Source organism: Ahaetulla prasina, chromosome 4 (assembly GCF_028640845.1).
Source record: "Ahaetulla prasina isolate Xishuangbanna chromosome 4, ASM2864084v1, whole genome shotgun sequence".
NCBI classification, from domain to species: Eukaryota; Metazoa; Chordata; class Lepidosauria; order Squamata; family Colubridae; genus Ahaetulla; species Ahaetulla prasina.
Window position 1 is genome coordinate 64055081 of NC_080542.1, and position 16893 is coordinate 64071973.

General features: G+C 38.1%; 1 protein-coding gene across 1 annotated transcript in view; it reads right to left on the minus strand.

Annotated features, from left to right (window-relative positions):
- The window catches only part of CNTNAP2 (contactin associated protein 2), a 788332-nt gene that overhangs the window by 498759 nt on the left and 272680 nt on the right, over window positions 1–16893 (minus strand). The window contains exon 9 of the mRNA XM_058182711.1: window positions 11418–11567. Within this exon, the coding sequence (XP_058038694.1) occupies window positions 11418–11567 (150 nt within the window). The remainder of the gene's footprint in view (window positions 1–11417; window positions 11568–16893) is intronic.

Genomic DNA, 16893 nt, shown 5'->3' on the forward strand with positions numbered 1-16893 from the left:
AAATATTCAGAGCTTATTTTTTAATTTTTTTCCTTTTAATTTTGGATCAAAATATCCTGAAAATACCTTTCCTGCTTCTATTTTTTTTTTTTAATACTCTGAGGAATATTACTTCAATGTTTTCTATTTCTGTGTTCTCTTATCTACCGTTGCTAAGTTACATAGAGCAACAATGTATCAGATTACAGACAAACAAATTAGGCTAATATCTGGAAAAAAAAACCATTTGGTAACATCCAATCTCTAGTTGAAAGCTTTTTTAAAAAAAGTTTGATAAAACGATAATATTGTGAAATCTATTTAGATATAAATTTATTTATTTATTTATTTATTTATTTAATTAAATTTCTATACCGCCCTTCTCCCGAAGGACTTAGGGCGGTTTACAGCCAACGTAAAACAATATTAATGAATAAAAAGATGCTATAAAAGTCTAATTCAATTTTGGCTAACGTTAAAACTAATTAAAATAATATTAAAACCCTGACCAAAAACCATTAACACATTAGGCCAGCCCTGCGCGGTGAAACAAAAGAGTCTTGAGCTCACGTCGGAAGGTCTGGAGGTCAGGAGGAAGCTCATTCCAGAGGGTAGGTGCCCCCACAGAGAAAGCTCTCCCCCTGGGGGTCGCCAGCTGGCATTGTTTGGCTGACGGCACCCTGAGGAGACCCTCCCTGTGGGAGCGCACAGGTTGGTGGGAGGCTATCAGTGGCAGCAGGCGGTTCCGTAAATAACCTGGTCCTAAGCCATGGAGCACTTTAAAGGTGGTTACCAACACCTTGAATTGCACCCGGAAGACCACCGGCAACCAGTGCAGCCTGCGCAGGAGAGGTGTTATGTGGGAGCCACGAGTGGCTCCCTCTATCACCCACGTAGCCACATTCTGGACCAGTTGGAGCCTCCGGGTGCTCTTCAAGAGGAGCCCCATGTAGAGAGCATTACAGTAGTCCAGGCAGGAAGTGACGAGGGCATGAGTGACCATGCACAAAGAATCCCGGTCTATGAAGGGGCGCAACTGGCAGATCAGGCGTACCTGATAAAAGGCTCCCCTGGTGATGGCCATCATATGTTCCTCGAACGACAGCCGAGCATCCAGGAGAACACCCAAGTTGCGGACCCTCTCCATAGGGGCCAATGATTCGGCTCCAACAGTCAGCGATGGAACCAGCTGATTGTACTGGGACGCTGGTATCCACAGCCACTCAGTCTTGGAGGGATTGAGTCTGAGCCCGTTCCTCCCCATCCAGACCCGTACGACTTCCAAACACCGGGACATCACTTTGACGGCCTCATTGGGGTGGTCAGGAGTGGAAATGTACAGCTGCGTGTCATCAGCATACTGATGATATTGCACCCCAAAACCATGGATGATCTCCCCCAGTGGCTTCATATAGATGTTGAACAGGAGAGGCGAGAGAACCGACCCCTGCGGCACCCCACATGTGAGGCGCCTCGCAGTCGACCTCTGCCCCCCTGCCAACACTGCGATCAGTCAGAGAGATAGGAGGAGAACCACCGAAAAATGGTGCCCCCCCACTCCCAATCTCTCCAATCGTCGCAGCAGGATACCATGGTCGATGGTATCGAAAGCCGCTGAGAGGTCTAATAGGACCAGGATAGAGGAGCAGCACCTATCCCGAGCCCTCCAGAGATCATCCACCAACGCGACCAAAGCCGTCTCCGTGCTGTACCCAGGTCGGAAGCCGGACTGGAACAGGTCTAAATAGACAGTTTCCTCCAGGTACTGAGGAAGCTGTCGTGCCACCACACTCTCAATAACCTTCGCCAAAAAACGAATAACTGTAGATAAATCAGACTCACAAAAATCAGATTTGAAAGTAGAAGATTTAGTGGGGATTGAAAGATACATGGATCGTACAAACTTAGAACTAACCAAGTAGATTCCTGAAAATCAAGCCTTCATTCTTTTACAACAGCAAAAAAGCAGAGAAGTGATAAATTGGTTTTCCCTAAGAGAATTAATTGTATTGGGGAATGGATTAATCATACTTAACTGGAAAATAGCTTCATTTCAACTCTTTAGAAAATGGCTTTATTATATTTAAGCGGACAACAATTGATAAGTAATAAATGTGGATATTTGTTCCAGGAAAAATCAGTGTTAACTATTGGGACAATTTGGATAAATAAAAAGCCATGCTAAATTTTCTATGACTTGATTACAATAGCCGTTTGTTAACAGAGGTTTTTGAAATTTTAACCTTGCTTTTTATTGTTTTATATGTTAACTATTTTGTCATTAACATAGTAGATAAATGACAATTTAATAATCTGGAAATAAAATTGGGCTTGTTTCGCAAAGTATGAGAAATATATTTATTAGTATTCAAGCAGAGGGGATAATATGTGCATATGTATTAGTGGATTTTCTTTTGTTTCTATTAAAAGATTTTTGAAGTTTTGTATTTTAACTTTTTTAAAATAAAATAAAATTAGAAAAAAATAAATGGAGTATTAGGTATTAAGTATTAAGTATTAGGACAGCAGCTGGTAAATGTATACTGTAAGTCTTCCATATAAAAGCTGAACTTGTTTCTGTTCAGAGTCCAAGATAAAAATATATCTCACATACAGTATTAAAATATCTCTAATCAATCCAATAATTATCTATTTAATACTTCCAATTGTTAACCACTCTAATAGCCATGTGAATGGGGGCTGTTACTCTGTTAAAAGTCATCTAACTCCTCCCTCGTGTTACTGATGTTATCTATAAATTGATTTAATATTTTCTTGCAATTTTAAAAATTCCTTTTTACAATTATTGTATGTTAGTCTTTTTCTTGTCATTCCTAAGCATAAACATATGCTGAATGATTGTCATTCTTTCGCTGGCATCCACTCTGTATTAACTATATGCTTGTAGGTTTATGACAGTCATATTATTTGTGTCACAAACTATGAAAAAACTAAGCCTGTGTAAATGGAAGTTAATAAAATCCTGGCACACATACACATGCACATACACATACTATATGTGTGTGTGTGTGTATTTGTGTGTGTGTGTGTGTGTGTGTGTGTGTGTGTGTGTAGGTCTTTGGTTATTCGGGTTTTCTCCCACGTAAAATTGGAAGTGTCTTGGCGACGTTTCGACAAAGTCTCATTCATCATCTTCAGGCTTCAGCTTTGTGCTTCTGGGAGCAAAGCACCAGCCTGAAGATGATGAGTGAGACCTCGTTGAAACGTCGCCAAGATACTCTCAACCTTACATGGGAAAAGACCAGAATACGCCAAGACCTACATACCTATACCCATGAAAACCTACGAAAACAAATATATATGTATGTATGTATGTACAAATTTGTGTCTTTTCTCTTTTGCTCTTTGTCTCTGTGCAATGTGCATGTGCGTGTGTATCTATGTAAAAATAAAGTGAGCTTCTTATTTAAATCACTACCAGATTGTATTTCGAAGATTTAGAAACACTGAAGGTGTAGATGTAGAATACTGAATTTCACAATGTGAAAACTGGCACATAAAACTCATATTTTGCAATTGATCACTCTTAAGCTGGCAATATTTCAGTATGACAACCACTGGTCATGGAGGACTGCTTTTCATTATCCTCCCTGCCACAAAAATACATGTTTCTCAGAAGAGTTTGCCATAACTGCTAAGAGAATTTGAATTTATCTTTAATGAAGTGCATATTACTTTTCTGTAAGACTATTTAAAAACTAATCCCCATATGTGTTTTTATTAGTTCTATGGATGAGAGATAATAAAATAAAAATGAACTAAATGCACTGGAATGAAAGTAACCTTGAAATCATTTTAAAACGAAAATTCTGATTGAGGCAGAGACATCTTTACCTTCTTGGCATTTTTTTCTTCAGCCTGCTGGGCAGAAATTATTTTTCTCCTGCTTATCTTTTAATTTTAAGTTGAACTGTGTAGGAAACAAGCAAACAAAAAATAAAATAAAATAAAATAGAAGACTTTCTGAAAAGGTGTAGGAGCAGGACCCTTAAATCTATATTTAGTTGGTTAAAAATCACACCATCTTACAAAAATAGAACATCTACAGAAATATCCTACTTTAATCCCTGTGGATATTTTCCTTAATCAGGATTCTAAACATAAATAAACTTTTACCCTCCATCACTATCAGAAATGACTTCTATCCTCTTTTCGAGGCATGTTGAGGTTGCAAATCCTCTCTCCTGTGCATGGCTTCTACATCTAGGTTGGATTATGAGGGTGCTACATTCAATAAAGTAGTAAGTGTTCATTGGTGTCCACAACAGGATAAAAGGAACACATTATAATGTTGATCATGAAGTCTGAGCTGCTGGACACAATGGTTAAATATGGAAGATTTAACCAAGTCCTTATGATGAACACACTTCTATTTGTGGAATGTATGGTCTTTTTTCCTTCATTGTTTTAAGGATTTATCTAATTATATTTTAGTTTTAGTCCTGGATATACTTTTTTTATTCTCTTCCAGTATTTAAAATTACTAATTTAAAGCCATAATTAAGGCTTGAGTTGACTCACGAAAGCTATACCAAATTAGAAAATGTGATGCTTCAGTAAGTCCCCATAATCAGTATTGATGATGCATTTGCTAATAGTTTACTTTCTGTTTATCTATCCCTTTGTTTGATTTTTCAGATCCAATAGCTGATGGGATATATGGAGAACTAATACTCTCCTTACCGTCTTTTTAAACATCTAAATCTTGGTGAATGTACTATTGTGTAAATTGAGATCACACATGAAAGATATTTATTCAATGCTGTGACTTGCTATGATGGGTACAAATTGATGTCTAGAAGAATAAAAAGCAAGTTTTCCCTTATTTATGTTATTTATGGAACACACTTTCAACAAGCTATTCTCGCATCTTTGCGACTGATTAAAACCATTATTTAGGTAATCGTTTAATAAACAGAGGGTGCACATTTTGTTTGAAGCTTGATTCTAGCAATGATGGTTTTTATTACACAGACTCCCTATATATTTTAAATAAATTTATTTTGTAAAGATTCTAATTGTTGGCTGTCATGAGTGGTACATAAACACTTGATAGGAGAGAGGGATACTTAGAACTTAAGCACTACATTAGGTAGGTATTAACTGAAAACAATCCAGAGTATACTTTGTAGAAAATCAATATAAAAATATAAATGTTCAACTTTAGGTAAAACTGATCAATTTCATTGTATTATAAATTATATAATTTATTTTCGGTTATTCTGTCTATATATGTAAAGTAAGGGTTACATAATTTGAAAAAAATAATGACAGAGAACAAGACTAGTAATAACATAGGCGCCGGAAAAGACGCCTAGAGAGTGCTTGGAGGTCCAGTCGCTCCGAACCCGACCGAACACTAGCGAGGTCGCATATTCAGACCTACCTAGTGGCGATCAGAGCGGCGAAACATAATTATTTTTCCGCTCTCATCGCATCGGCAGATAATCGCCCAGCCACCCTGTTTAGGGTGACCCGCTCCCTGCTTAAGCAGGAGGCTCAGGAGGACCCCTTACAGGGGCGTGCTGAGGATTTTGTACAATATCTGTCTGATAAAATCGCTCAGATTCAGGACGGACTGGACACTGATTGGATAGATCCGGGTGGGTTGGCGGGGACAAGTCTCGAGAGTATTATCTGGGTTGAGTTCGATCCTGTGACTCCTGACGACATGGACAGGTTGTTGGGTAGGCTGAATCCCACCACATGTTTATTGGACCCGTGTTCCTCCTGGATGGTACTGGCCACACGGGAGGTTACACGAGGCTGGCTTCTGGGAATTACCAACGCTACCTTGTTGGGGGGAATTTTCCCCACCGCCTTGAAAGAGGTGGTGGTGAGGCCCCTCCTCAAGAAGCCCTCCCTGGACCCAGCTGTATTAGCGAACTACCGTCCAGTCTCCAACCTTCGCTTTTTGGTGAAGGTTGTTGAGAGTGTGGTGGCATATCAGCTTCCTCAATATCTGGAAACTGTCTATCTGGACCCATTCCAGTCCAGTTTCAGACCCGGGTACAGCACTGAGACGGCTTTGGTCGCGTTGGTGGATGACCTCTGGAGGGTTCGGGACAGGGGTTGTTCCTCTGTCCTGGTCCTGTTAGATCTCTCGGCGGCTTTTGATACCATCAACCATGGTATCTTGCTGCGGCGGTTGGAGGGACTGGGGGTATGAGGCACCGTTTATCAGTGGTTCTCCTCCTATCTCTCTGACCATTTGCAGACAGTGTTGGCAGGGGGGCAGAGATCGACCCCGAGGTGCCTCACTTGTGGAGTGCCTCAGGGGTCTGTTCTCTCGCCTCTCCTGTTCAACATCTATATGAAGCCGCTGGGCGAGGTTATCTGTGGTTTCGGGGTGGATTATCATCTGTACGCTGATGATACACAGCTGTACATTTCCACCCTGAACCACCCCAACGAAGCTGTCGAGGTGATGGGCCAGTGTCTTGAGGCCGTGCGGGTCTGGATGGGAACAGGCTTCAGCTCAACCCCTCCAAGACTGAGTGGCTGTGGGTTCCGGCGTCCCGGTACAGTCAGCTTACGCCATCGCTGACTGTTGGGGGGGGGGGAAAGTATTGACCCCCAGGGGAAGAGTGTGCAACTTAGGTGTTCTCCTGGACGATCGCCTGTCTTTAGAAGACAGCTGTCGCCAGGGGAGCATTTTATCAGGTTCACCTGATTTTCCAGTTGCGCCCCTTCCTTGATCGGGACTCCTTATGCACGGTCACTCATGCCCTCGTCACTTCCCGCCTGGACTATTGCAATGCTCTCTACATGGGGCTCCCCTTGAAGAGCACCAGGAGGCTCCAGCTAGTCCAGAATGTGGCCGCGCAGGTGATAGAGGGGGCACTGCGTTGCTCCCATATAACACCCATCCTGCACGGCCTGCACTGGCTGCCGGTAGCCTTCTGGGTGCAATTCAAGGTGCTGATTACCACCTTTAAAGTGCTCCATGGCTTAGGACTGGGGTATTTGCGAGACCGCCTTCTGCCACCGATTGCCTCCCAATGACCTGTGCGCTCCCACAGAGCGGGCCTCCTCAGGCTGCCGTCGACCCAACAATGTAGGTTGGCGGCCCCCAGGGGGAGGGCCTTCTCTGTGGTGGCACCAGCCCTATGGAACGAGCTACCTCCGGGGTTACGCCAACTCCCTGACCTCTGGACCTTCAAACGTGAACTGAAGACTTTATTATTTCATCGAGCGGGACTAGCCTAAGACATATTTTAGCGAAATTTTAATGGGTTTTAATCGGTCTTTGACCGTTTTAGTGATTTGGCCAGTAAATATTTGTTTTTAAATATTGTTATTTATTATATTTATATTGTATTGGTGTGGGTATTTTAACATTGGCTGTAAACCGCCCTGAGTCCTTCAGGAGATGGTGCGGTATAGAAATGTAATTATAAATAAATAAAATAAATAAAAAATATTACCATTTGAAAAAAATAGATTAAGAAGATAAAAGTATTTCTACTTTGACAGAACACAAAATCTAAAAGAACCTACAATGACTTATCTATTTATATGCTGCTAAAATTAATGGAAATTTGAACACTGTGATATTAGGAAAGAAAATTAGCATTTGTTAGATTTAATCAACACTTAAATCACACCTTATGTTTAGAACTAATTCAATATCTAGAGATTTATGTTTCAAATTTTTAATATATCCATACATAGGCTATTACTAAAAATGTTTATTACAATTTTTTTAACTAAACTGTATGGCAAGTCATTTTTCAAGAATTTTCAAAAATAATTCCATGTTGCTTCCACACAATTCAATGGTTTAAATGAAATACCATATGAATACATATTTTGAATATATTTTCCCTCAAAATAAGCATTTTGAACATGAGCTTTAGGGGAAAAATGGTGGCATGGTTGAATTCTGATTCAGTTCTTAAGAAAAAAAATGAAGAAGATATTGGAATTTGCACTGATTTTTTTCCTTTAATCATCATACGGTTTACAACTTTTCTGAAAGAGCATGTTTTCTTGGGAACTTTCAGAGGTCCAAGCCAGGGGAACTGTTTCCTTTGAAATGGTCTGTCTTTTACATAATTGGAAAAGGCAGACTAGAAATAAAAATTAAAATAAGCAAGAAAATGGTTAGAGAACACCTGTCTGATTTTGATGAATATAAATCCAATCAACTGGATGGATTACATCCTAGAGTTTTGAAGGAATTGGCAGATGTTATCTCACAACCATTGTATCATATCTTTTAAAAAAATCCTGGACCACCAGGGAACTACCAGAGGATTGGAAGAGAGATGATGTGGTTCCCATCTTCAAACAAGGGAAAAAAGTAGATCCATGAAACTATAGACCAGTGAGAGTTAACCTTTTTGTTGTTGCTTGCTGAAATCGCGCATGTGCCCATACCCATTATGGAATGCACGCATGACACACACATACCAGCAGCCTGTTTTAGGCCTAGTAGGCCTCCCTGCATCCTCCTGGAACCAAAAAATGGGCCCCCAGGGGAGGCATGCTAGGCCCAAAATGGGGTGCGGGGGCATGCTCTCCGCCCCTGAGCATGCACGTGTGACCCCCCACACACACCGGGCATGAGCTGGGCTACTCTGTGTGCCACCTGTGGCACATGTACCATAGGCTTGCCATCACAGCTATAGACCGATCAACCTAATATCAATACCTGGATGTTGGATACATACTGGAAAATTAATAATAATAATAATAATAATAATAATAATAATAATAATAATAATAATAATAATAATAATAATAATAATAACTACTACTACTACTACTACTAATAATAATAATACTAATAATACTAATACTAATACTAATAATAATAATACAGAACTGTGAACATCTAGAAACAAATAAAGTTTTGACTAGTAGCCAGGATGGGTTTGTTAAAGACAGATCATGCCAAATCAAACTTATTTCATTCAAAGAGATAAAATTAGTAGACCAGTGAAATGCTGTGGATAGAGTATATTTAGACTTCAGCAAGGCATTCGACAAAGTAGACACAACCTATTTTTTGGTAAACTAGAAAAATGTGGGATAGATGGCATCACCAACAGACTGATTTGTAATTGGCCGATAAACTTTACTCAATGAGTAGTCCTTAATGGTACCACATCTACCACAAGATTCTGTCTGAGGCACAGTATTCCTCAATATCTTCATAAATGACTTAGATGAGGGAATAGAAGGGGAACTCATCAAATTTGCAGATGATACTAAGTTGGCAGGAATAATTCAACACCACAAAAGACAAGCTCAGGATCCAAAAACATCTGGGCCTATCCAACAACATGAAACTTAATGTGGAGTAACACATGTTTTTACGCCTAGATAGGAAAAACCAAAGGTTCAAGTTCATATTAGGCAAAACCTGGCTCAAAACCATTAACTGTGAGGGGGACCTTGGAGTCCTAGTGGACAATTACTTAAACATGAGCCAGCAGTGTGCAGCAGCAGCCAAAAAAGATAATCTAATCCTTGTTTTTATAAATAGAGGCATAAAATTAAAATCATATGAAGTATTAGTACTAGGATTATAACTCCTTAATAAGACCACACCTGGAACACTGAAACCAGTTTGGTGGACATATTACAAAAAAGATGTGGAGACTTTGGAAAAAGTTCAAACAAGAACATCTAAGATGATTAAAGGCCTGGAGACAAAAACATTTGAAGAACGGTTGCAAAAATTGGGTATGGCTAGTCTAAAGAAAAGATACGATAGCAATATTCCAATATTTGAGGAGATTCCACAAAGAAGAGGGGTCAAATTATTCTTCAAAGCACCAAAACTACTAGCCTTGTGGTGCAACCAAAACAATCTGGAACTGAACACACTCAAAACCGTAGAAATGGTGGTAGACTTTAGGAAAAACCCTTCCACACTTCCACCTCTCACAATACTAGACAACACAGTATCAACAGTAGAAACCTTTAAATTTCTAGGTTCTATCATATTGCAAGATCTAAAATGGACAGCCAACATCAAAAACATCATTAAAAAAGGACAACAAAGAATGTTCTTTCTGCGCCAACTCAGTAAGCTCAAACTGCCCAAGGAGCTGCTGATTCAGTTCTACAGAGGAATTATTGAGTCTGTCATTTGCACCTCTATAACTGTCTGGTTCGGTTCTGCAACCCAACAAGAAAAACACAGACTTCAGAGGATAATTAGAACTGCAGAAAAAATAATTGCTACCAACCTGCCTTCCATTGAGGACCTGTATACTGCACGAATCAAGAAGAGGGCCGTGAAAATATTTACAGACCCCTTGCATCCTGGATATAAACTGTTTCAACTCCTACCCTCAAAACGATGCTATAGAGCACTGCACACTAGAACAACTAGACACAAGAACAGTTTTTTCCCGAAGGCCATCACTCTGCTAAACAAATAATTCCATCAACACTGTCAAACTATTTACTGAATCTGCACTACTATTAATCTTCTCATAGTTCCCATCACCAATCTCTTTCCAGTTATGACTGTATGACTGTAACTTGTTGCTGGCAATCCTTATGATTTATATTGATATACTGACCATCAATTGTGTTGTAAATGTTCTACCTTGATGAACGTATCTTTTCTTTTATGTACACTGAGAGCATATGCACCAAGACAAATTCCTTGTGTGTCCAATCACACTTGGCCAATAAAAATTCTATTCTATTCTATTCTATTCAGAAGGCAAGAGAAGAAACAATGGGTGGAAGCTAATCAAGGAGTGAAGCAACCTGAAATTAAAGAGAAACTTCCCAACAGTGAGGATAATTACCTAGTGGAACAACTTGCATTCAGAAGTTGTAGATGTTTTTTCACTGGAGGTTTTTAAGAAAAGACTAGATAGCCAGCTCTCTGAGATCATATAGGGTCCCCTGCTGGAGCAAGGGGTTGGACTAGGATACCTCTAAGGTCCCTTATAGTTTTATTATGATTGATTGGTCTCCGAGAAATTACATTGGAAAAAAATTGTTTTCAGTTTCCCATATAAGCAGCAACCAAAGTGAAATTTAAACTAATTTATATCCAATTTGGTATACCATGAGAACACAGCTTAAAGCATATGCTTACATCTCCATATTAGAAGTATTGTTTGAATTAGAAACTGATTATACAGCTTTTGGTACTCTCTTAATTTTGTTGTTGTTGTTCGCCTGCAGATGTTTTATTACTCAAATAGGTAGCATTATCCTTTGTGTATAATGTAATCTAAGCTCAGAGAGTACCAGGGACTTTATAGTTCAACCTTGAACTACAGATATTTTTTCTATTACAAATTAATCTCTGAAGCTGAACTGTATTTTGACAGGAAGTGGTAATATTACTTGCACTTTAACCAGAAAAATCTCCTCCAAGGCTACTAAAAATTGTTTAAAAAATGCTGTTCTCCAAGAAAATAATTTGAAAGATATTTTACCTCCAAACAGATATTTTTCTCCTGTCAAAACTTTCAGAGGACTGTTACTCCGAACAGAAGAAGATTCATCACCATCAATGGTGAGAACTGCAAAATTTTCTTTGGCTAAGAATCGAACCTCATGCCATTGTCCATCACAGAGTCCTGTACCTAGAAACACAAAGGAGTGGGGGTGGGGGGGAAAGAAAGTGGTTTATTCAGTTTGTTATTTTTGGGCCATAATGTATTATTTTAACTATATTAGATGATGTGATACAGATTTTACAGCATATTCAGAAACTACTGAATCACATGTAATTATACCCATAATATATTCATTTATTATGGAAAATTAAATCTGTGCAATATATACTACTATAATTTCAAAATTCATTACTTTCTCTGAATCTCTAAATCTATGATCAATCTAAATCAGAGTGATCTGTCCTCCCTCCTTCCCTCTGTTCCCCTCCCTTTCCTTTTCCTTTTCCCTCTTCCTCTCCTTCCCTCTCTTCCTTCCCTTCCCTTCCCCGCCCTTCCCCTCCCCTCCTCTTGGATTATAAAACATTATATGAACTTCTCGCATTGTAACCTCACAGCAGTTATTGCTGTTATGAAAATGTCAAATCTGCAAGTAATTCTCATTATTAATTGTAGTTACATGTAGACACAGACTTTTAATAAAATCGGTGAAGCTAAGGAACATGTATCAGACATAAATTTACACTCAAAAGACTTCCCATCCTATTTTCTTTTATTTTATAATTGCATATTTCCTAGGTTTATTATCTGCATGCATTAGTTATAAAATTCTTAACTTGCTTATTTAAACCACATGCAACCAAAACCCTCTTGTGACTCATAAGAACTCTACTTTCATGTGCAAATTAGATATGCTAATGAAACATATTCTTGCTAGAATTTCTTTTAAATGACATTACTTTAAAATTTGGACTCTTGAGATTGTCACTTTGATTGAACAAGAAGAAACAGATGTTTCTTTTATAAGAAACATGGAGGAAAAATGGTTTAATGAAGGGTTTTTTTTGCAAGATCTTAACATCTAGTGAGAAATAACAAAAGATGCCATTTGTAAATTATTTTTGAACAATATTCCAGCAACTGTCTTTACAGTTGACCTTGTGAGATCCATCAGAATGGAGCAATCTGTAAACTGCAATAAATGGATGTTGGTACTAAATGACTCTTGTCAATACTTTTTAATGTCAATACATTTATTGACAGAATAGAGCAATAAGAGATGTTTTCCTCCTTATTAATCTGCTCATAAGTTAGAAAGTCAGAAATGCATACAAGCAATCTGAATTCAATATATTCTTGAAGAACTCGTTAATAAATCTGAGGAGAATTTTTATAGGGGATAGTGGCCCAGTCCATGAGGTTTTGGCAAGTATCAGGCAATTGCTTCTTTTGGATCCAGAGACAATAAAAACACCAGTAAATAAAGAATAAATCAAGCTTTATTATTAGCTCAAACAAGCAGATTGAATAGCATAATATAAAAAGCATACATATTACATAAGATGATACCTAAACTCTTATAAGCTTCCAGGACCACCTTAATAAGAACAGCAGAAATATTTTATAGGTGGCCAGTTTCCACAATACCTAATGCTAGATTCCGTGTAGAAACTCTCCACTCCCAACAATACAACCCCAATATTATTAAAACCTGGCATCATGACTTCATGGCTCTGCAATGGCCAGGAGACTGCAAGACCTGTCCTTTAGCAGCGGGCACATTCCAGAATAGAAACTGAAACCCTAAGACTTTCACATGTTTGAAGATTTCCGCCCCTCCCCAATTTCTCCTTTGTTCAGCAAGAAAGAGTAGAAAACAAGTAGTCTAGTTCAGAATGATCTCTAAACTTCTAGATCTGTCTTAATATGGAGAAGAAATGACCAACACCTTGCAATAACAATGGTCTTCCCACATTGCTACATCAAATGATGACACACACCTATCTTGGACTCCTATATTTCATGCTGGTAACTGATTTCCCTGCATATCATCAATCTGGCTATCTCTGTTTGTGGTGCAAGCCAGCACACATGTTTTCTAATGGCATTCAAGATGCCACAGTGCAATACCCTCAGAAATAAAAAAAAATAGAATAAACTTTTTTTTTTTTAAATGTGTTTATAAAATCTATTAAGATAATTTAAAGATGTTTAAACTAAACCAATTGAATTGGCAAAATACTAACAAAAACCCTTTCATATAGCTGTTTTATGCATGCAGTGGTGTTCTAGATGTGCACATAATCTAGACATAGGCCTGGACATTTTGTGATCAGTGCAGCCTTTCATCCATGACAGCAGGCCTGAAACTGCAGAAAGGTTGTGTAACTGACAAGAACTAAGCACAAAAGCAGGGAATGCTGCTATTGTATCATTCTATTACCTTCCATATTGGTAGGTCTAGAAAGTGCTATATTACTTTTCCATAAAGTTGTTGTCCTTGATTCATTGGGAGAAAAAATGGTACTTCTATCAAGCAATTGGTTCTATCATTGATGTTATTGTAACTTTCATATATATGAAAGAGCACTAAAAAAAACCTTTGAATCCAGGATATCAGAATTCTGAATTATAGAAAGCCAGGACTTCCTAAGTTTCTTCCACATAGAGTACATATACTGTGATCTAATATAGCTTGGTGCATCAACAAACTCTGCAGAACTATTCTAGAAAACACATATTCAGTTCATTTCCCTTTGTAACAGTTGAGTAGCGATGCACATGCTTCAATTTGAGAAATATATACAATTCAAGAAAGAAGTGCAAGACAATTAGATAATTGTTATGCTGTATAGTAGAATTATCTATATTTTTGGTGATCACTATCTTTGCATGGATAGTGAATACAAACAACAGGAAATATTTTATTCACTTTGCTAAAAATTCAGATTCTTTAATTTGTCCTCACTGATTATGTCCTCACATTTGTCCTCACTGATTATGTATATTTTGTGGAGTGACAAAAGATGAATGATTATTTTCAAGGGGAAGAGTTGTCAACAACTATGATAAAATTGAAGTTTTAATTTTTTTCAGCAAAAGACAAAGGAACAAGTGAATAATTGATTTCCATAAATTAGAACAAATCAAATATTTTAAAAAAATGTGGACATAGTAATTTTTGCTTTTAGGCATTAACAACTCAGTAAATTATACCACTTTTATTGCCCCAAAGAGAAACTACATTTTTTAGGTAATGGGGGAAATTATATTCCAGTAGCAAATTGTTTATGGCTAAAACAATTGTCCAACTACTATATGGGATACAACATGGCCCATATGCAAACCTATGAGCTTATGAAATCATTCAATAAAATTTGCTTAGTACTTAGTACTCCACAATGCATCTTTAATGCTATCTTAAAGTGAATGTACAAGGCATTAAAACCCACAGCTAGACCCCCACAAACTCAGTTCTCAAAACCATATTTGACCCCAGAGATCTAGTACCATAGCTGCATAGAAAAACTTTGCAGTCTTGGATTTTCCCCCTCAATATTTAGTCCAATTAACCCTTGAGAAGGCCAGATAAATAGCAAAATGAAGAATAATGGACATTGATTGCCAAAACAATATCACAACTGGTGCTGAATTCTATTGCCAAATGTTAGATAGCCTCAAATATCTATGTTGTCTAATTGTCAGGTCCCACAGTTGGGATGCTGCCATTCTGGTAGGGAGGGGGCCTGGTGCATTCTTTAGTTTATAGCCTTTTCCCTGGTGCCTATCTATCCTGTATTTTACCTTCTTGGGAATGTAAGGGGGGAGGGCCATCTGTTTTGTCTCAGCTCTGGAGCCTACAGCAAGAGACACCTGGGAACAACTTCTTATCACTTTCTCTGTTTGCAATTCTCAAAACAGCTTCACACCTGTAGATTTGCTTATTCAACAGGGGACTGAAGGGAGGGGTTTCTAACTGATTTAACCTAGCAGAATTGCATGGGAATCCTCAGATTCTACTTCCTTTGTCTTGCTATCTCTTTCCTTCAATAAAAGGTTCCTTTCTATTTTCTTGAATGGAGAGGAAAGGCAGGCCCTTACACTAACCTTATGCAAATGTGGATCTTTTTCCTAGAGCTGACTTTAAGGTCTCCCTTAACATGGTGGGAAACTTCCATAAGACTGCTTAGATATTGTAATTAAATGTGAAACTAGAGAAGCAGTGGAATATTGGCAGTACAGAGCATTTGGTTTTTTGTTTATTATAGATGACTTCTGCCTATTTCTTCTACAACCCTGTGAGGTAAATTAGGCTGAGAGAGAGCTACTGGCTCAAGATCCCCCAGCTGACTTTCATAGCTAAGGCTGGTATAGAACTCATGATCCCCTAGTTTGGAAGGAGGCAGCACACCCCAGGAAGAAGCACAAATTTACAGACTGCACAGTCCTAATCTGGATGAGGACAGGGCAAGTCCATGGTAGCCAGACCCTAGAATCTCTTAGGTAGAGTAGATAGTTATACCTTTAGTTTGGCAAGAATCTGTCCATTAAGTATTAAGAATTGGACTGAATTCTGCTGTGTCATCTTCGGGATTTAGCCTGATATTTACATACCTTGACCTATAATGTCCTTTTTATGATAGGCCAAGATGTGCTCTGATCTCAACAATGATCTGTAAGGTTGCACTGATAAATTTTATGTTTGTTATCTTTAAGGAATGCTAATTCTACACTCATATACTAGGCAGATAAATATCTTTATCAAGTAACACAAATGAGAGTGGAAAGCATTTGTCCAGAATGCCATAGAATCCCTATTTGAGCTGGGGATCCCTATTTGAGCTGGGGATCCTATGGCATTATGTCCTAGAAGACTTCCAAGGACTCTTCCAACTCTGTTATTCTGTGTTCTGTAATTGGCAAAACATTTAATTACATATGTAGACTTATTGTTGTATTGCTTTCTTTTTACCCCGATAATGAATTGCTATACTAAACTATTTCTCTTTTCCTGCTGTAAAGGCTAGTCAAAGACTATTGCAAACATAAAAAATATAAATATATTATTAATTAGAATCTATCAACACTGGGTACATTATTTAATAACAACATTCTCTCTAAACCAGGGAAGCAGATATATAATGTTTTTTTCAGCAGCAGTTGGGCTGCCTGTCACGAGTAACAATCTATAAGAAACTTGACATTTAGAATCCCTCAGATTATGCAAAACAGAAGTTCTATATTTTTATTATGCTAAAAATATGATTGTATATGAAACATGTATATATACCCAGTGTTAAAAAGTAGAAGTATCTGACTTGAACATTATAGTAGTATTTTTACCAATTTAATCTATGATTCATTATTTCTATCCTTCACATGAGGTAATAATAGTTCCTCTCAGGTTTTTTACTGTCTGTTCTTGTCAGTTTTACCAAAAGAATAAACAGAGTCACACCTGCCTAAACACCCTCCCTTTTGCTTTCCTTATCTTGTTTTGTCCTTTTTACTCCTC